The sequence below is a fragment of the Diabrotica undecimpunctata genome, chromosome 9 (assembly GCF_040954645.1).
Source record: "Diabrotica undecimpunctata isolate CICGRU chromosome 9, icDiaUnde3, whole genome shotgun sequence".
NCBI lineage: Eukaryota > Metazoa > Arthropoda > Insecta > Coleoptera > Chrysomelidae > Diabrotica > Diabrotica undecimpunctata.
In genome coordinates, this window is record NC_092811.1 from 81686901 (window position 1) to 81709209 (window position 22309).

The 22309-nt window shown below is 31.8% G+C and overlaps 1 protein-coding gene across 1 annotated transcript in view; it reads left to right on the forward strand.

Annotated features, from left to right (window-relative positions):
• LOC140450186 (uncharacterized) overlaps positions 1-21888 on the forward strand; it is a 39460-nt gene extending 17572 nt beyond the window's left edge. Inside the window, exons 2-7 of the mRNA XM_072543646.1 lie at positions 5689-5835; positions 9003-9098; positions 16943-17416; positions 17640-17970; positions 19687-20009; positions 21080-21888. Of these exons, the coding sequence (XP_072399747.1) occupies positions 5692-5835; positions 9003-9098; positions 16943-17416; positions 17640-17970; positions 19687-20009; positions 21080-21343 (1632 nt within the window). The 5' untranslated portion in view covers positions 5689-5691 and the 3' untranslated portion in view covers positions 21344-21888. The remainder of the gene's footprint in view (positions 1-5688; positions 5836-9002; positions 9099-16942; positions 17417-17639; positions 17971-19686; positions 20010-21079) is intronic.
• The last annotated feature ends 421 nt before the right edge of the window (positions 21889-22309 follow it).

Below are 22309 nucleotides of genomic sequence, written 5' to 3' on the forward strand. Positions count from 1 at the left end.
AATATATCATTTTGTTTTATTGTTTGTCTCAGTGGATGAAATAATAGCAATGTAATGAATTTTTTATCTTCGCCAATTGTAATTATAATTATTTTAATTTTATATCTGACTATAAAGTATATATAGGTTAAATATTATGTGTATATGGGTCATGCCGCAAGAAATCAGTTTCAGAACCTTTTTAAAGTATAGTTTAGGCATAATTTATAGTTTTTTGTTGCCCATTTTCAAATAGGCAAAAATATAATTATTATTATATATAATTATATTATCTACGAATAATAGTTTAAAAATTTTTCTAATTGTTTATAAGTTTAAAGTAACAATAGCTTTGCAAAACACTATTTGGTTATAAAAATTAATTTGTTTTAAAAACTTTTTTTGGTGCCATTAAAAGTAAGTCTTTTTCTTATTATGAGGTTATTTTTCATATATTAAAAATAACCTGTGGGATAAATAATTTAAATAACTTTAAACTAATTAATGGATCGAGCTGAAATATTGAGGGTTTGTTAAACACTATTCCCTCCTTTGAGAGCAATCACAAACGTGCAAGTTAATTTTTACTAAAGCTATAAACAATTATAATCTATTTCTAATGAGTGTAGAGTAATAAAATCTCATGAAGTATTCAAAAGCGCTACAGGGTAATCCGTCAATAATCCGTCAATAAATTCCGTCCGCATTGCAAAATTCTGTCGTTTCATAAAGAGCAGGTAGGTATCACCCTGTTTTAAGGGATTAGTCCATTGTTATCGACAGATAAACACTGAGCCAGAGGCGCGCTAGTGGGTTAATTGACAAAAGAATATGCATTCTTAAAAATCATATTAAAGGAAATAAAAATGTAATACAGCAGAACAGTGTTATTAAAAAAATATAAAATGTAACAATAAAATATATACGAACCGAAATCGGGAAATACTCACAAACACACACGAATGAACTTTACATATTGAAACACTTGTGGGGAGTTTAAATCAATTTATTCACAAAAACTACAAAAACTTTACTGGATACGTTATTACAATTCTACATCACTATAGTCTTCATCCGAAGAACTGTCATCATCCCCTGGTGTTATAATTATAGGGTCAACCACCTGATCGACCAAGTTGTCCAGTTCCCACATTTTATCTTCCTCTTTTAAAACATGCTGGATTGCTTTTTGCCAGTTTTCTGATGTGATTTACATAATGGCTTGATCAAACAATACCTTGACATCTTTCATTTTAAATGTGGTATTGTGCCTTGCAACATATCCTTTAACTTGTGCCCATATAAGTTCTATGGGATTTAATTCGCAATGATATGGCGGTAGGCGTAGCACAGTTACTTTATACTTTTCTGCTACATCTTCTACGGCATATTTTATGAAGCGAGATTTATGTTGTTTTACTACGGCTAGTAGTTCCTTCTTTATTGAATTCGTCTCAAACTGAATACCTTTATTTGACAGCCAGTTAATAATTTCTTGCTTTCTCCAAGCTGAAGTTGGTACCTTCTCTATGCGCCTTGAATGGTAGCTTGCATTATCCATAACCACGACCGAATCAGCTGGAAGAAATTTTAACATTTCCCCGAAGTAGTCTTCGAAGACATCCGAATTCATGTCCTCATGATAATCTCCCGTCCGACACGACTCAAAGCTTAACAAACCTTCTTTTAAAAATCCTTCTTCGCTTCCAATGTGAGCAATTATAAGCCTCTTCCCTTTTCCCGAAGGCACTTTAATACCCGTCGAAAGGCCTTCTATGAAAGCTTGGCGAGCACTTGTTACATTTTTATCTTGCCACATTTTTTGGACTATATAACCTTCGTTTATCCACGTCTCATCAAGATAAAAAATTTTCTTGTGCTCTCTGCGGTACTGTTTTATAGTTCTCAAATATTTTCGTCTCCAGCAAATGATTTCATCACTTTCCAGTAATAGTGCCTTTCGATTGTGCTTTTCCCAGGAAAAATTCATGCTTTTTAAAGTTTTCCATAAAAGTTTTCTGGATATCAAAGGAATATCGTTATCTTGGCTTATCTCCATTAGTATTTTGTCAAGGGTGGGTATTTCCTTTTTAAAATAAAACGAATGAACTTTTCTTCGAATGTCACGTTTGGTGTCTTCACCTAAGATTTTTATTGGTCTTCCTGATTTTCTCTTGCATGGAACTGGCCTGATATCTTTCTTTCTCGCAATAATTTAAAAATCGTGGACTGTCCAATTCCAGTCATTCGGGCACATCGCTCAACACTTTCTTGCACAGACAAACTAGGGTGATCGTGTTTTATGCAATCATATACATTTAAAATTATAACTTTTTCACTAACAGATAGCGGAGAATTTTTTACACCTCTTTTCTTTGGAGTAAATGTCGCCATTTTATAACTTTTTCACTATTTCTATATCACAATATTACTGTACGTTTAATTGGTGTAGTAACAATTACTAACTCGAATGTCGAATGATAATAATAAAATAAAAGAGGGATTATAATGAAAGTGTAAGTAAAACCTCAATACGCGTTATTAGTCTTCATGTTGATTTATTTTAGTTCTTAGTAATATTAGGAGGTGCGTCATACCCTTATCAGTTTCTTCTAATGCTTTTATTCGTTCAGTAAGGAAGTGAATTTGTTTTTATAAATAAAAATGTAATTAGCTTTAATGACCATATAATGGAATACGAGTTTGAAGAATAAGTTAATCGAAAAATTAAATAAAATTGGTTATCACAAAATATCCAAAATATGATATTTTGAGGTACATCAATTTTTGACGACGAAGTTGACATCCGTCCATTTGCCTACGCCCATGACGACACCGAAATTCAGGCAAATTTTATGACACTTCATGATTTATTACTCTACACTCATTTGAAACCAATTATAATGATTTTGTCTATATTGCTGTTTTTAGAGCAATAAATTATTTAAAAAAAAATTAAACGTGATTTTGAAGGCTTTTCCATCTCTTAACAGATAACATACCTTTTTCATGGTGACCGAAAATTTGAAAAAAAGAAAACGCATTTTTCGCACTAAATTGTTAATAATTCAAAAAAATTTTGCAGTAAATGTATAGGTGTTCTTACTATAGGTACATATTACCTAAGAGAAAAACTTAAGATCTGGTTATTTACACTATTGCGATGTCCTCAGGACAAGTTATTTGTCTGGACTATTAGTATTTCACATTTCAAAGAAAAATAATCGTGGTTTTATCTCGCGTCTAATTATTTGTTCATTATATATTATGCACCAGTTTATCTGTTAGTTCTACGAATGTATTAAGTAATGTATTAATAATCGCATACTATTATAAGCTCTTCAACAGGCAATATTGTTGGGGCGCTCAACTTAGATTACCTATATGCAGGAGTAACCCTTTCTTTTCTGTTTATTCTGATTTATTTTGTCATTGTTTTTCATTTCCATTGCAAATCGTTTTTTGATTTCTAATTAAATATGAATTAATATATTTTCCATAATGTTCTAATATATATATATATATATATATATATATATATATATATATATATATATATATATATATATATATATATATATATATTAAAGTTTATTTAGTTGCAATTGGCAGCTCATTACAAATGCAAATCTTGTAAAGCTGTAAACAGCAGGTAAGGATGGCCACCCTTGATAACATCGATAAAAACATAATAAATATGGGAATACGTGCTGCGGCGGAGGAAGGCGATTAATAGGGACGACTGGAGAGATATTCTTAGGGAGGCTAGGACTCACACGCAGGGTTGTAAAGCCATAATTATAATGATGAAATCATCATTATCTTGGTTGGACTTATATTCATAGGATCAATGTGAGCTGTATAAAAAAATAGGTCAAGAATTGCCTTGTACTCGTAAGAACGTGTGGAGCAGCCAATGACAGATCACACAGTGAATTCTCAGGACCAACAAAAACAGACTTTCCTCTTATACTATTTATCACCTTAAATATGTTAAATAAAATAAATGTTAAAGAAGATAAATCGTATTGATTTTTATTTAAATGTATGACTATTACTCAATGTAGATAAATTAAAAACTTACTGATTAACTTATAAATTATGAACTTCCGTTTCTCCTTCTGAATCGTATTTGTAGTCCGGCCTGATAGGAATGATTATAGGTCGACAAACTTCTTTAATATTATTATTAAAATTTCACAATTTTTGACGACATTGGTCCAGTTATCTTTCGTTACTTTTTTTAAGGAATTTAATAAAAGTTGCCGGACTTTCGGTATAATCGAACCGTATAATCGTATGCCGAACCTATAAACGCAGTGACACATCTGTGTTCAGTAAATCCTATATACTATATTATGTATCTATGAGTAAACCAATGCGTAAAGATCAAGCAATAGTCAGAAATAATCTCTAAGCAACCACCATTACTTAATTGAGAAATAAACGGTTCGTAGTCTATTGTAATGGACAAGGGACCTGAAAGAGTTAAATGGCCTTAAGATGTGACATCCTTATGGTTCCCTAATTCTCGAGGACAATAAACAATGTTACCAACATTTGCCTAACAAACGCTCTTCATAAACATAAAGGAATATTAGCAGAATACATTCTGTGTATTATAATGAAGTGACGTTTTTTAAGTCAATAAATTTTTTGTATTTATATCATGGGGCTATTTTTGAAAAGGTAAACGTTTACAACGGCGTATGTGTGTAAATAAAATACTGATCTATTTTGTACTCTCTCAATTGTTTACAAAATGTTGGCAACGATATTGATTTTATTTTTAGCAAAAATCTGAATTTACTCCAACGATATTTCTAATAAAATATATAAATGTTTACATAAGGCATGAGACGTAAGTTTTTAGAATAAGTTTGCTCTGGTATTTCTACTCAATTTTGATGTCTTATGTTTACCATGACACAGGTAAACATTTCGTGGTTGATGTCATAAATAAATGCCAAATTGTTTGAACAAAATTATTAAGTTTACATAAAATATGGTTTAGAAATTCAAATGTTGAAAACCGGTCATATGACAAATAGACACTGCAATAAAGATACTACAAATATTATTTTGATACGTCTTAATACAAACTAGTTAACAAACTTATAGAAAAAGCTTGAGACATAATTGAAATATATAACCAATATTTATGGTTGTCGTTTTGGAGTCTGTCCAAATTTGTACAGCGGATTTAAACCAGAACTAACTTTAACACCTAGAAGAAACTCAAAGGAATAGACAGTGACAACGTTTTAATTTTGTGCCTTATTTCTGGAATTGGATTTTGGCAGTCTATATTGATGAGTTCGATAAAAAACTATGGATGTCGAGCCCTGACTTGATCTCGTTTCATGTAAGGAAACAGTTGTAACATACTTTGGTATGTTAATTATGCGGTCCGCTTCAATTATCACTATATTCTTGATCAATTGGAAAATATTTGTTGATATTCTTTCGAAAGCTGTATCACGAACAACGCCTTTTTAAAAGAAATATGTAAATGAATTTAAAACATAATCAAATCCAATTGTTTTATTGGATATTGTTTTAATCCAACTGCGACCCGATTAGTACTGATTTCTTTAAAATTAACCGCCATTATTAAAATTTAAAAAGATTTCATTATGACCTTTATTCAGACTTCATACTTTTTAACTTTTGTAAGCGATAAACAATAATTTCTTGTTTTATTTTCAGAAAATGCTTTCCCAAAACATTCAGGAAGAAGCAAAACTTGATGCTATGCAACGTCACTGGCAAATACTTCGCCGTGGACCCTCTTCTTCGACAGCCTTTTTTGAAGAAGCTAATGAGACTGAAGATTTATTAACTTTACCATTGCAAGTAAGTATTAAAACAAAAATTAAGAGGCTATGTTTTTCTATTGGATAGTTTATAATTAAAATATATTTTTGAAATTTTATCAATTAATCCAAAGTCTCATAAGTTTTTTTTATTTAAGATATTTCTTAGAAAATGCGTTGTGAAAAATACGGGATATTTTTATACAACTTAATGAACATTGAGCCTCTATGAGTCATTGTTTGAGTATTCATCAATCGTAAACATAATTCGTTCAACCTCCACAAAAATATCAAAGAAGCAACCAAGCCTCTATAAATCAAAAACGTCGTAACACTTAACAGACCTTCAAGGAAATCCAAGAGTTAATATTGAAGAAATAAAAACAACATGGATGAATTATGTGACAAAAAACATTTGAAGACACTAGCACACAGAATAAAAATGACGATACCGGACCACTTATTCTCGAATAGGAAGTAGAAGCTTCTAGAAACAGTATTAAGGAAGAAAAAGACGCAGCCCTACACGAGTTCCAAGCAGAATTCTTGAAAATAATGAACAAAGACACAGTAAAAAGACTTACCTTAATATTCAACATACTTAAGTTTTGTTGTTATTTTAGAACAACAAAATTTATATGCCATGAACACATACTTTAAGAAACCAGCAAACCGAAAATGAACGTGGATATCTCCCGATAAAAAGAAGAAAAACGAGATCAATTACTTCTTGTGTGGGAAGAAAGACATTTTTGAAGATATAGCTGCTCTCAATAGATTCACAACTGGCAGCGATCATCGCCTTTTAAGAGCAAAGATTCTTGTTAAACAGACGAAAACCAGTAGAAACAGGCCACATAATTATTATAATTAGATAGATCAAACTAAAATGCGACATAAGGGAAATGACTACAGAAAAGTCGTAAGAAAAGAATTTGTAGAACATTATCAACAAGAATATTCCGACATGAATACAATTAATAAAGAAATGCAACGAAAGATTTGAAAGCAGGACTGACTGTGGCAAAGAAAACGAAAAAAAAAGAAGACAGAATAAGTGATGGAACAAAAAGGTTGATGGAAAAGAGACGCACATTTCTAAGCGAAGGAAAGCGATACACCGATGGTTTCGAAGAATTGAATAAACAAATAAGGAAGGGAGTAGAGGAAGATTTAAGGATTTACAATGAAAACAAGGTAGAAAAAATAATAGAAAAGAACCGAGGCCTGATTTATATTCCTCAAACAAGAACCCAGATAACACTGCAAAGGAAGATCTTAAGAGAAAGATAACGAATGTCAACTCAAAGATGCTCCCTAACATAGAATCCGTCAAAATAAAACAAGCTATGAAAGCTACAATGAAAATATAAATAGATACGAAAACCAAAGCTATACCAATCAACAGAGAAGTTCGCCAGGGAGATGTTATCTTAGCAAAGCTATTCATACTTGGACTGGAAGACGTGTTCAAAGACATTAACTGGACAGATAAAGGAATAAATGTTAATGGAAGAAAACTGAGTCATTTGAGATACACTGATGGCATTGGAATATTAGCTACACGTTTTGAAAAACTACGGACCCTGAAAAAAAAAAACAAAAATAATTACAAATACACCGAACATTGGAGAAATAACGTTGGACGACATAAATTTAGAAACAGTAAGCGAATACATCTACCTGGGACAGATAATGAAAGTTAACAAAGAAAATCAAACTGCTGAAATTACCAGAAGAATAAGGTTAGCGTGGGCAGGATTTGGAAAACTGAGTTGGATCTTAAAAAGCACTAAAATAGAACAATATTTGAAAAGTAGAATTAACGATCAGTGTATCCTCCCTATACTGACGTATGGTTCACAGACGTGGACACTCACCAAGTCTAATATGAATAAAATAGTAAAGGACAAAGAACGATGGAAAGATCAATGCTCGGGGTGAGACTTATAGACAAAAAAAAAACAAACAAATATGGAACCACGAAATACAACAATGGAGACCATGGTTAGGAAAGAGAAGCAGAGGAAAACCACAAATGAGATGGACTGATGACATTAAGAAAATCGGAGGACACAAGTGGAAGTAAGTGGCATATGTCCAAAGTTGGATTACTTAAGGCTGAAGAAGAAGATATACTTAAGTGCAAAAATACCCCAACTGTGGTTAGATCCACTTTCATAATACCTAAAAAACGCAAAGCGAAAAAGCGAATAAGATGCCTTATGCTTCATCTCCCGAAAATATTATTAAAAATAATACATAAAAGAATAATAAAAAGTGTGAAGAATACTGGCAAACACACAATTTAGATTAGAGAATGCATTAGGTACTAGAGATGCACTTTTTGCAGTACAAGTTCGCTTTCAACGATGTGAAGACGTTAATTGTGATATATTGATTGTCAAAAATCATTTGATAGAATAAAACATATAAACCATACAAACAATAAATCTTACGAACAAACTGTCGCTTTTAGAGTTTAGGATCATTTAACAGACGACATAAAGGTAAAAAGAGATGTTTGACATGGATCTACACTGCCCCCGTTATTATTTAGTATATATTCAGAGCACATTATGAACCTATCGCTAACTGATATAGACAAAAGAATAGTTATAAATGGAGAACGACTGAACAACATAAGATACGCTGACTCATTTTTGCAGACAGAAAGTCCAAAAAGAAGTTATATACAAGCTGTACAAGTTCTATAGAAATACAAAATAATAATAACGTGCAAAAACAACAAAACAAACAAAAAACCAGATAAAAAGGAAAAGACAGTTAAGATTTGATTTCACGTACAGGGCGCTTCGCATCCGTTTATACGTATTTCGGCCCAATAGGCCTCCTCAGAACGGCTTTCGCAATCGCTCTGTCTTAACGTCGTCTCTCTTAACATCTTTATCAACGTCTGTTTTGCCTTGCAATTCTTAGAAGGCACACATTAAAGCGGAATTCTTGAATTTGGTTTCGAAAATTAGTCTACGATTTTAAAAAACCAGATATATATGATTAACAAAAAAAAACGCATTTTCTTGATATGTCTTTTTGTACTTGAAGCTAATAATTTGTCAATTTTGTATATTAAATAATTTATGTATAAAAAATATAAACATTCCAATGTATTTGTTACTAACATTGCTCTACAGCCATTTAAAATGTATTAACTATATGTTTATATAAATGTTTTTTTCTCCTCAGAATTCTCATGTTGATGCTCAGAGAGGTGCATGTGTGCCACTTCTGAAAAATTTAAGCTGTGATTTGGAGAGTGATTCTGAATTTCTAGATTTACATGTAAGTTTCTAGGTAAAGAGGTCTCAATATGCAAAGCGTGTAAAAACTGTAATCACAAAAATGTTTATTAATATTATCTAAATAGTTCGTATACCCACCTTATTGTTAAAAATAACAGCAAGCAGGTGTATTATTTAAACTTTAATGTTTAATGATTACAATTGCCCACACATATTGACGTAAAAATAACAGTTTTTACTACCAAGAAACGAATAATCAAAACTTTATTACATTTCAAATGATTTTTACATTAAACCCACTAGATTTAAAAGTATTTCGTAATAAATAATGATTATGTACTTTAGAAAGGAACTACAACGTTAAAGGAATTTTATTGTTTCATTACAACCCTTATACATATACGTATATGAAAAAACCACCGAGTGTGATTATTTTTTAGTCATTTTCTCCATTTTTCGCAAATATTGTTCTCTAATTTTTTTCTTCGCAGTTTTAGGTATTTTCCTTGGTATTTTTAGTAGAAACAAAAATCAATTACCTTTAAAATGGTCTCTTGTAGAAGATTCTGGGACTAATTTTAAGCTAGATACGGTTCTTCAAAGTTGTCTACTTTTAACGGTTTTTGCGACTATTTTTCAAATTTCTCGTTATAACTTTTTTCTTGTATATTTACATAGGTATATGCATTACTAAATAAAAAAGCTTATTTTCTGTACTTTCAAATAGTATATTGTAAAGTATTCTAGGAATAACAGTAACCAAGATATGGTTCGTCAAAGTGTAATGCTTGTGCGATTTGTATATACATAAATGTAGAAAGAAGTCATTACTACAATCCGTAAAGGTTAATAAAAATCGTTCCAAGCATTACACTTTGACGAACCATATCTTGGTTACCATTAGTCCTATAGTATTTTTCAATAGACTATTTTAAAATACAGAAAATAATATTTCTTCTTTATTTAATAATGCACATACCTATGTAAATATACAAGAAAAACGTTATCATGAGAAATTTAAAAAATGGCGGTAAAAGTTACCAAAAACCTTTAAAACTAGAACATTTTTAAGAACCATATCTTGCTCATATTTGGTCCTAGAACCTTCTACAATAAACAATTTTCAAGGTAATTGATTTTGATTTCTACTAAATGTACCATTGCATATAGGTGCCTATAACTGCCTAGAAAAAAAGTTATAGAAAGAACAATCTTTGCGAAAAAATACGAAAAATGACCCAAAAATGGTGTGAGTGGCGAATTTTGAAAAATAATATCTCGGATACTATGAATCCTAAAGACTTCTACCGAACGTCATATTACTAAAGAGGAAGGATATAAGCTTTTTTTCTTTGGAGCAATGTGTATAACTATACCATTGTGCAAATAATTTATAGGCCAAAAAAACGCCTTCATTCGTGTTTTTTGCTTCGTTTTTTGAATATATTTTTGTCACAAAAATTATCTTCGACTTTAAAAAGTGACATTTCGATAAGAAATTTAATTTTGAACAAAATGTAATCACTACGTACTTTTCTGTGGATGTATATGCACGAAAAGTACCTAGTGATTAGGGACTAATTCATCACTTTCTTAACGTACCCCTTTAAATGGTAGCACTGGTGGTTTTTTCATATTTGGGGAGCCATTGACCATATGAAGCAATAAAAAGCTCTTTTAACGTTTTAGTTCTTTCTAGCCTTCTTTTTCGCACATAATCAATGGCCTATATATTACGCAAAGCCTGAATTTGTTTATCTTTTTTTTTTAATGTGCCATACTCAATTTTACATCTTCTCTATCGATCTAAGCATTCTTATTTCATCATTGAATGCCACTTTGACTGAGTATTATTTTGTTGCCATATGATAAACTTTATTTACTTGCATTAGTGTTTTCCTTCCGTTTTTTCTATGTAAAGACAAAAGGCTCTACAGAAATTATAGTGGTATAAAACTTTTAATTGTAATGTCTATAAGGTATTATTAGGAACTATATACCGTCGCCTAGAGCCGCTTTCTTTCATAGGAAATAATAGGAGAATAGCAATGTGGTTTTAGACCAAAAAGATCAACTGTAGCCCAAATACCTATATTAAGATTCATACATGAAAAATGTTTTGAATATAACATACCAATATACAACCTTGTATATTGTTCAAAATTCATTGAGCCCCATGCTCTTCAATTTGATCATGAATGAAATCATCAAAACCGTTAACAAAGGAAGAAGATACAGAATGGGAAACAAAGAAATCAAAATACTCTGTTACGCAGACGACGCAATATTGATAGCCCAAGATGAAGATAGCCTGCAAAGACTGGTCCAAAGATTTAACAAGAGCAAAAGAATTTAATATGACTATCTCATCTCAGAACTCAAGAAACTGTCTAGCTTTGGAGACCTGGACAAAGAAATGAGAAATCAAGTACAAAAAGCAAATAAACTGGCAGGATGCCTTAATAACACTATATGGCGAAACATACACATTGACACTGAGATGAAGTCAAGAGGACACTGCTTATAAAGAGGAAGAAGAAGAATATTCAACCTAACCTTTATATCTATTTCAAGCAGGCCTTCGATGGAGTAGTAGCAAAAGATGCTAAAGCACTTATCCATGCTAGGTATACCCAAAAAGTTAATCACTTATACAAATTATCTTGGACGGTTTCAAGGCAGTAGTGCGAATAAACGGAGATCTGACAGAGGCATTTCTTCGGCCTTCTACCTTTCCTTGGATAATTAGACTTTCCATGTTTTGTGTGTTTGCTCTCATTACATGTCCAAAGCATTTTGAAAATTGAGAATATTTGAGTGCAAAATATTAAGAAAGGTATTTGGACCAATACATTGTAGCGATGGTTCGTGGAGAATTAAAATGAACCACGAGCTGGACAAAACAATGCAGATCGCAGAAATTGTTAGATTTATAAACTCACAAAGACTAAAATATCTTGGTCATTTAGAAAGAATACCAGAAAATAGAGCGGTCAAAGTAATCCAGAAATGGAAGCCACATGGAACTAGGACAAGAGGAATGTCCCTTAAAAGATAGTGGGATAGTTGGACCTTGAAACTATGAATATCATGCAGTGGAGTAGAAAAGTAACCGACATTGGAAGAACATTGGTAGGCAATTCAAAACTCACAAAGGGTTGTAGCGCCAGGAAATAAAGAAGTATTTTTCTACCATACCTTGGATTATTAATTTCAAAAGTACACATCTGCATAATCTTGGTATTAAAATTAGAATCATAATTAGCATGAAAGTGCCAAAATTTACTGTATTATGTAAGTAGGAAATAAATTCTTCCTGGTATTATCTAGGTATATAAAATATTTTTAGACATGGAATAGCGCCAAAACTAACATTTTACTCTGCAATAAACATTTTGGTTCAGTTAAAACTAGCCAGAATGTGTTTTCATTTACAAGCTTATTTCAATATAAACGCATCGGCTTATTTGATAACTTAAAATGACGTGCCAGCATTTGAACATGAATATGAATCCATCGTATAGGAAAATGGTAATAAAATTCCCCATGTAGTGACCCTTCATTAGCATTTTTATCATTTGACCTGTTTTCTTCATAATATCCAATTGCTGGTTTTTCATTTTGTGATCTTATTACATTTAAGTAAGTAAATCAGGCAAAATTCACATGTATTAGTCCTACATTTTGAGTTTCATCATAGCACACGTATTTTTTATATATTTCGATTTATTTTATCATACTCAGCTGTATTTTGAGGTGTGGTGTTATCTTTATTGATCAAATTAGTTTTTATTACATGTCATCTCTATAGTTTATTTACTTTGATTACTAAATCGCTTAGCTTTTACTGATTACACTTCCACTGCTTCTATTTTTTTTAAATATTTTATATCAATATTTTAGCAATCTATAATCAAAATAGATATCTTTTTTATTTTATTTTAATCATCTGCATCGCCTAGCTAGGTAATTAGCGGCAATGTCATTTTTTTAAACACTTAACTATCATGTTTGATATGACAATCTTATTATTAAGATAGGCAATCACTTTTATTTTATTTCAACTAATAGCCAATATTTGAACAATCACTCTTCACCATCTATAAATGTATCATTTCGATAATTACCCTCTTTGTCTTCATTTCTATGTATGATCAGCTTTTTAGTTACATTTCTCCACATTTTGTCCTACTAAGCTCTAGAAATTCGTTTATAAAAGTTTGCTTCACTATTTTACTCCAATTCTCTTTCTCTTTCAGTACTTCTTCTTCCTCTTTATAAGCAATTCTGCTTGTTCATTGGCGGATTAATATCTCTATGGAAGATTGCCAGTCCATATTTTGCGTGGTCGTCTTACACTTCATCTGTCGGTTGGTGACTTATCTCTTGCTATTTTGACAACACAGGTCTCCTCCATTCTGCTTATGTGGTTATTCCATTCTTTTTTGCTATTTTGTGTCTACTCATTTATACACTGTACATTACATTTTCGTCTAATGTCTTCACTTCTCTTTCGATCTCTCAGCGTATTTCCTCTAATTCTATTCTATTGGCTTTTTGTTCTTGATCTCTCACTTCTTTCAATTTCTACTACTACTATTGTTTTAGTTTTCTGAGTTAGTTCTCTTTGTTAATATATATCTATATTTTTTGACAAAATAAAATAAAATTATATTAAATTACTATTAATAGATGTATGTAGAATTCACCGTTACACGTTTTTTTTAAATGATCCGGTTTTTGAGAAAATAACAATTTGTGCCCATTTGGGAACATTATGTATAAAATCTTTTATTAGAACTAATTGTCATACACATCAGATCGATGTATTGTCAGTATCAAACTATTCCAAATTGTGAAAATTCTTAAAATAGTTACTACTTTTAGAATGAAAGCATAAATACACCTTACATTTCTCGCACTGGACCCTTGATTTTCCCTTACAGTTTATCATCTTACATCTTTACCTGTTTACAGTCCAGTTTTTCCAGTGTGAGAACTGATCTGTTTGTACAGATATATTGGATCTAGGTTCAATGCATCTTTTTTGGATGGTTGTTCGGGTGTGGAACTTCTAGGCCGACCTACTTTTCTTTTTTTGTAAAACACCACTGCTAGTTAGTTGTTCAGCTAGAATTGTTTTGAAATTTAGCATTGGTATAATCTCTTCCATTTTTCCAATTTATTTTTTGATTGGCCTGTCTAATAGCCAAGCATTGTTACGAATTTGTCAAACTACCTCAATTATAAAATCTGTTGTCAAAAAAAAAACAATTTGAAAGAAGAATTGAGCTGCAATATGTTGGTTGGAAGTAATTCACTATCTTCAAAATGCAGTTCATCTACATTTCGCACAGTTTTTGAAGCACACCATGTAATAGGACTGTTTGATAGATTTTTGTTTCGTAGGTAATTTAGTATCCGATTCTGATGTTGATAAATCATCATCAGAATCTCCTTTACTGTCAATGATTACTCTAGCCCTGGTGGTTTGTGCAGCTAACGGCTTAACGTTATCTTCATCAGATAGTTCCGAATCTTCACTTTCAGAAGGAATCTGTCGTAACTTATAGGACTGAATAGTTTTTGCTTTATTGTTGCAAAACAATGTTGGAATACTCTCAAATTCATCAATTTTTTTTTCTGAAAAGAAAGTTTACTTCAGGTTTATTAAAATTAATTTATTTAAACCAATGATGCGTTAAAGAAATCTACCAACTTGCAAAAAACAAACTATAAAATATTTCCTTTTGTCAGAGTCAAAATTTACCTTTAGCGCACAATGTTCCTGTATGGGAACAGTAACAATTTGATTCAACTACTAACAACACAGTAAATTTATTATTTCAATATATCAGTAGATCCTTACAACACTTATTTTTATTTATCAAACTTACCTTATTTTTAGCTAATATTCAAAAATAAAATACACGTGCTACACTAACAACCTACTCCAAGGTCACTTCAAACAAAACTGGGTATATTAGCAACACACAATACACATATAAGAACGAATGTTCCCAAGAGGGAATAAGATGTGTATGGGTTAAAATTGTCGATAACAAATACTCACGGAAATTTTATATTTTGAGTTCCCATTTGGGTCCTTTATGCAATAGAAGAATATATTTTTAAATATGAATGATGTTTCTATTTTTAATCAAATATCACCGCCACACCTTTTTTGTTGAAAATCGAAAGATCTTATTCTCTTAGTAATCAATCGTTCCATGTTTTTGATGTCATGCAATCATATAGCGTTTCACACTCACAAACGTTAGTCTTTTTAATGGCTGCGTTATTGCTTATACTGATAGTAGTTTTCGGCAGGAAAATGTTTTTGTATATCTATCAGTTTTCTAGTTTCAGTTTTGTCTGTACATTCAATTTTATATTATTTTTTGGGTATAAATAAAAGTTATAATAACTTTTTAAGGAATTGTCCAAAGGAAGAAACCACTTTTTTAAAGCCATAAATTTTGACCTTGTTTACATACTAAATATTCTAATCAGTAATCTGCGTTCTGTAAATTATTATATAATCACATTTAAAGGAACAAATAAAACTATTTCTGAAATATATCCTTGGCAGATAATTATCAGTGATAAATATTTGATGCCCACACAATTTTTATTGTTATTAATGCGCAAATAGCTTTGAGTGTTAAGATATTTGGTAAATAACAGCAATACAATTGAATAATATTGGAGTTTTCAAGAAGTATAGTAATCTGCTCAAAATAAAAGTAGAATCTTACAAAATTCTTTATTATTATGAACCAACAACAAAATTTTTCGTAGAGGATAGAGTACCATTTTCATCTCTATTCAAATTTTATTATACAAAATTTTTGGCACAAAATTTTATATTGTGTATACAAATTCAAACAATTTGAATTGTTTTTAAATCTTTTTTATTTACAATCAATTTAATAAAAAAAAATAGGCAACATTTATCCGAATTCGGATCAAAATATTTTCATAGTCGAGTCTTATATATTATACTATGCTGACCGTTGTGATTTCCTTTTGCATCTTACTTTAAGTCTCTCTCCCTGTACACTTTCTTTCAAAAGTTTACTTGGTGTTTTTTTGGATTTGTACAATAAGTATTCGAAAGATTAATCTAAATAGTAACAGTTTTAACATGTTTTGCAAACTGACATAAGTTGAAATTATAGCTCGTTAAAGTACTTCATATTACAGTAGAACATTGATAACTGCATTTACTATATATATAGTACCGTAAATTGCGAAAAATCCCACTGAGGTTATCGGAAAGTCTGCATAACTAACAGTATGAAAATGTTGAAGATTTTTCACTAAATGGTTTAACATCTGGCCCGAGAACATTCGAAATACTCTCATCGAGATTTACCAGCGAGATAAAAAGATGAAAAAAGTTTTTTCGACCGAAACATTAAAAGGTTGTGACACAAAACAACCTGATGTATAGAGCGATTTAGCACATGGCATTAAAGTTGATGACGATAGTGGCAAAAGCATAATTAGTTGATGGAACTAGCATTGAAAATGCATTGTTTTAAGTCGCACAGCAACCAGAAACAACTTCAGTAAATCTTTACCGTCTGAAAAACGTAACAACAAAAAAAAATTATTTCGGAAGCAAATGCAGATAGTTATTTTTCAGTTTCTTAGTGAAAAATGTGGCATTCAACAATTACATATTAGAATAGGAATAAAGAAACCTCAATAAACTATTCAAAGCATGTACGTGTCTAATATAATTCTAATATTGGTGGTTAATTTAAGTTCTACTGTAGTCAGTATTTTATATGTATAACTATAATTAGAATCAAAACAAATACAAAATACAATATTTTGTCTTGAAGTTTATATAAAAGTATTTAATTTGATTTACAGGAACGTTGTTTAACACCCAAGCCATCGCAACTTCCCGAAGTCGACGAAACGCCAGTAAAACCTTCATTGAAGTTGGATGCCGCCTTTCTGGGAGATATTCCAGGACAGTACACTATTTGTGCTGTCGAACCCCATCAACTGCCGGTTGTTGGGGTTTACATTGACCCAAGAGTGGTCCCTGGTTTTAAATACCGCATCAGACCCCTTCCAGAGGTTGGCCGTCCTTCTACCATTAATAAATGCCTGTTTGATAACAAGGCTTTGACTTTGCAGTCAATTGGTAGAGGATATGCTAGACGCTTTACTTTTGAAGCCGATCAGAATCGATTGAACAATAACGAAAACTATTTCTGGAGTGACAACAGACCCGAGGGTTACGCTTTTGAGCTGGAGTTGCTGTCTGAAGGAGATAAATTCACGTTCTTCAATCCCAACGGCGAAGCTGAAGGAATCGTAGAAGTACTTACTATCGAGGTGAGCCCCTTATCCTTTATAATACTTATTACGTTTATTTTTTTCGATATCCTGTTATGCATAAATCCGGAACGATTTTTATCAGAACCATGGACTAGAAGGAGAAGAGCGGTTCCGTGATAAACGACCTCCCATTGCACGCCAAACGGTGCTTCGTAAGTCTTTATAAAGAAACATTTTTTATAGTTAGTTTTACCTTTACTTATTATACTCACTCTTTCAGGCCCCTCAAATTGAAATTTTTAGCTCTTTATCAAAAGGTGTTATTGAAAAGAAAGCCACGGTTACATTTACAGGTAAAGTTGAATATTATGAGACTGGTGTGGCTAAGCCTATGAATCTTACTGGCACTGTGTTGTCACGTAAAATAAAAGGCAAATCTTCCGCCGAGATCGCTAAAATCACCAAAGTTAGTATCAATAGGCGCAGGTGTTACCTGTTACCTGGTATGCAGAAGATTCATAGAAGATTTACTGTTAGAGGACAAGATATTAACGATGTTCCTACAAAATATACTATGACTGGATTGGAATCTTTTGAAATTCCCGTTGTAGGTAAGCTATAGTTTATTTTATATATACTTCAATAAAGTAAAAAAACAGATATATAATATGAGGTCTGGGTATCAATAACGTTCTACGTGTACAATCAATTGTATTGTTTCTTTGTAATATGTGTCTAGGCATCTTGGCGGTATTTAGATAAGGACCAAGTGCTACGCACCTTTTACAGATGATCATGATGCTTTTTCTGAACATCTTTGTCTCATAACTGTATTGCTTATAATATAATAGGAATATGGTTATTGGACGATTATAGGAAAGTCTAGCGACATATAATAAATTTTCATTAATTGTCAGGTGATGGGAATTTTATTTCAAATGAGATACTTACTTTCCGTGTTCGGAACACCAACAGCTTTAAATTTTGTGTTCCCAATGGTTGGCCACATAGATGGCCCTGTCATTCGCTAAGAATAGGTCTTCTTTTGTGCAGGTCTCTCTCATCTATGTGCATGATAGTAGATGGTGACTATTTTGAACCGCGCCACAGTCGCAGGTATCGTCTTCCTGATATTCCCATTTCTTCAGGTTACTAGCACAACGAGAAACGCCAGTTCTTAGTCTGTTTAGCGCTTTCCATGCGGGATACAGCAAATTGTGTCCAGCGGCCATTTCCTCTGAGAGATGCTATGAGATCATAGCAATCTTTTTTCTGTTGGTATGCTCCAACCCGATGAATTTGACGTGTTCAAATAAATAACCAATAATTCATACATAAACACAACACAATTAGGTATTTCGTCGCCGAGTACGAAATACCTTAAATGTTAAATATATTGCGAAATTTGTAAACATCTCGATTTAGAAAGTTATGCCACATTGAAGGTATTGCACGCCATGTGACGATTTCAGAATGCAGTTAATATGAGTTCTTCTTTTTTTCTTTTAGAAGTAGTGTTCCATCTGTTTTGAGAAGCTCTGCCAGTGTTCCCTTTTTATTGGTTTTACTTAAGTATTCGTTTGATTTCTATCTCGTTTATAGTGGTTGTATGCCTATTGTGATTGTTGTGTTCTGTATTATTGTATAAAGGCTTTCTCCTTTTCTTCACATTTTGTCTTCACTTCCTCTCTAAATCACTTTTCTTTCTTGATATGTTAGTGTTTGTTACTTTCCTCTCTCCAAGTGATTCTGTTTTCTATCCATCTTCTCTGCTATTCTTTTTCTGTATAAGTATTCCGTGGATTCCGTATTTAGTCCTTCGATTCTGATTTTTGTTTGTGTTGGCCCCACTCTCGTAAGTGTGAAGTATTTCATAATATTACAAATACAACTTCAAGCTCGACTTTTGTCACTACTTATGAGTTTGCTCTAGTACTTCCAAATGAAATAAAGCCACAACATCTACGTGAAAACTCTGATAATACTTTAATGTTTCCATAAATCCAGGAAATAGGGATACTCCAGAATAACGAGAAAAGAAGAAGCTGACAGAACAGCACAACAGGCAATTTTAAGCGATTATTCGGAGTATATAGACAAATGTGTTTCCAGTGAGCTAAAAGCTTATTTTAAAAATAAAGTGTTGTGCTTGTGACGGAATGACTCAAGTCTCATACATTATTAATTATTTAAAGGACATGACTAACAATATTTTTACTGTCCTAATTTGATATTATATTGTAAATGTATGGTATCGATGAAAACTAATCAAAATCAAACAATACCTGTGTTAACAATGATGTTATACATGTTCCATTTTATTTTAGGTACTTACGTTGATCCAAGAATCATCCCTGGATTCTGCTACAAAGTCAGACCAAACGACAGGAAAGATCATCTGTTTGGAGGAAGAGCCTTAAAACTGCTTAGTATTGGAATGGGATATGCGAAGAGACTCACTTTCCAACCAGATTCTCTAGTCGAACCAGATAACTATCTATGGTCTGATAACCATCCCGACGGTCTAGGTTTAGAACCAAGAGCAGTACACAAGGGTATGGAATTTATTGTCAAAGCTGGTGATATTGTACTAGGCGAAGCTCAAGTGTTTAGAGATGATCTTCCTCAATTTGAGCAACATATGGAAAAGGTAATTATCTTTTAGTATAATATTTTTAGAAAATTTGATTCAATGCTGTTTTACCGTAAACAGTTTGATATTTCATTGTCATCACTTATAGAAATATCGTTCGATAACTACGTGGTCTAAAACAGATGGTGCAAATTCGGAAAAATATTTACCACTTATATAAAATCATCTGCTGATCAGTCAATTATTCAAAATAGAGTTCAAAAGATGAACTCTAGTGGCTGTTGAGTAATAGTATTTGAGGCAGCAAGAGATCAAATAGCAGTGATCACATATTTGTAACTAAAGAATTGGGCATAAAATACTCGACGCATTGGGTGTCGCAGTTGCTTACGCCGGAGCAAAAGTGCAATCGTTTAAGTATTTTCCGCAGCTGTTTGACGTGCTCAGAAAAAACCATAAGATTTACGGCGTTTGATTTTAATTACCATTTAAAGCAATTTGGTATAATGAGGCTCGTGATAATTTTTATAAACAAAAAGAATTGTTTAAATAAGCAGATTTTTTTTGTGACATGAGTTGAATATCTCCTTATTATAGCGATATTTAAATTACTCAGCTATTCAATTTCTGGTATCTTACAGTTGCGAAGATCTCAACAGAATGCGCCAAGCAAAAAGCAGGGATTCGTTCTTGACGTACACTTTTTTTGCGTCATATTGCATAAGCATTACTTTATTTATTGTACATTTTAAATAAAATTACATTGATATGTTATCTAAAGAATATGGTTCTAATCAAACGTTGTATTTTCAGAGTAGTTAGGGTATGATTTGGCTAAAACATTTATACCAAAAATTTTTTACTACCAGAAGAAGTAATCTGTTTGATCATTGTTTCACAATAGCAATTCGGATTGTTAAGATATTAAAACATTTTAATTTAATTTATTTTTTGAAAGCTTAAAATGAACAACTAGCGTTCGAGCAAGAGTGTTGTGCCCGTGCTAACAGATCCTCTGCTAGTGCTGATTTTATGATTCCAGAACATATTCGAATTGCATTCTAAATATGGGAAAACTATATTATTCAATTTTTATAAAATCATATCGAACTTTTTATTGTTTTCAGATACAGACTCCCTCTGGTGTAGCAGTTCAAAAATACATTCACGTGGATGTTTTCTGCCATATCCGACTCGCTATAACAGTTGGAGCTTCAGTAGAAAATGACTTACATCTTATGAGAATATCAGGATTAGCGGTAGTTCGAAAAGAACCGAAGGCATCTGAAGCCCACGTTATAAGGGTAGAAAATGTTGGTTTTGACTCTCAATTAGCACTTCTCTTCACGCAAACTTACATGGAACTGATATTCGTTCCTAAACATTATTAAATGATGATTCTATAGAGAGAATAAGAGGTATAGGCTCTACTAATACATTTTTAATTTTAGATAAAGATGATTTGTCAATGTTAGTGATGTGAGATAGTTATTGATCTCGTACAATGGAGATATAAATTTAAATAATCGAAACACCGCAATCTACTCACATCACTTGTTAATACTAATATTCTTTTTTCAATTCAGTAGTAGTCAAGTACTTAGTCTTTATTATTTTATAAGGGTTATACAATTTTATGTACCCACAAAAATGTAGAGGTAATATCTCTTATACAATACTTCTCTATATTTGATGATCTTTGGTGCTTTAATGCACCATTTGCTTACAGAAGTCTGCTTGAAGCTGATGTAGCTTGATTTTATGAGTATTGATTTTTTAGACTATTAGTTTGTAGTTATTTTATTTAACAGTAACTTATGTAATCTACGTGATTGTTATACAATTCTTTATACAAACTATATGACATGTTTACATATTGTTTTTATTGAATTGGTTTATATTTTGTTATATTTTAATAATAAAACTTTCTGATATATTCGAGGTATTTTATTATTTAACCCAATATTTTATTCATTTACTCAACTAGGATTGTATTGACTACAGGAGAATAAGTGTTGTGCCTTCTTTTGATAAACTGTATGGACGACTACTAAAAACTAGAATAAAAGGTTCGAATAAAAGTAGAACGTGTCTACAAGATATTCACGTGCAAACAATAACAGAAAATATAGTTCCGAGAAATTATATATCATTTTCATAGATTTTCGAAAATCATATGATAGTAGTCTGTTAGTTTAGCTCAAATTAGTCTTAAGGTTAATGTAGGGCTTAGCCAGAAGTGTCTGGTTAAGCCAGAAGAGCAGAGTCTGGTGAATGAAGTTAAATACCTTGGGGTAATATTAGACTTTGACTTGAGGCTTACTTAGAATTAAATAGAACGAGTCGCTAAAAGAGTG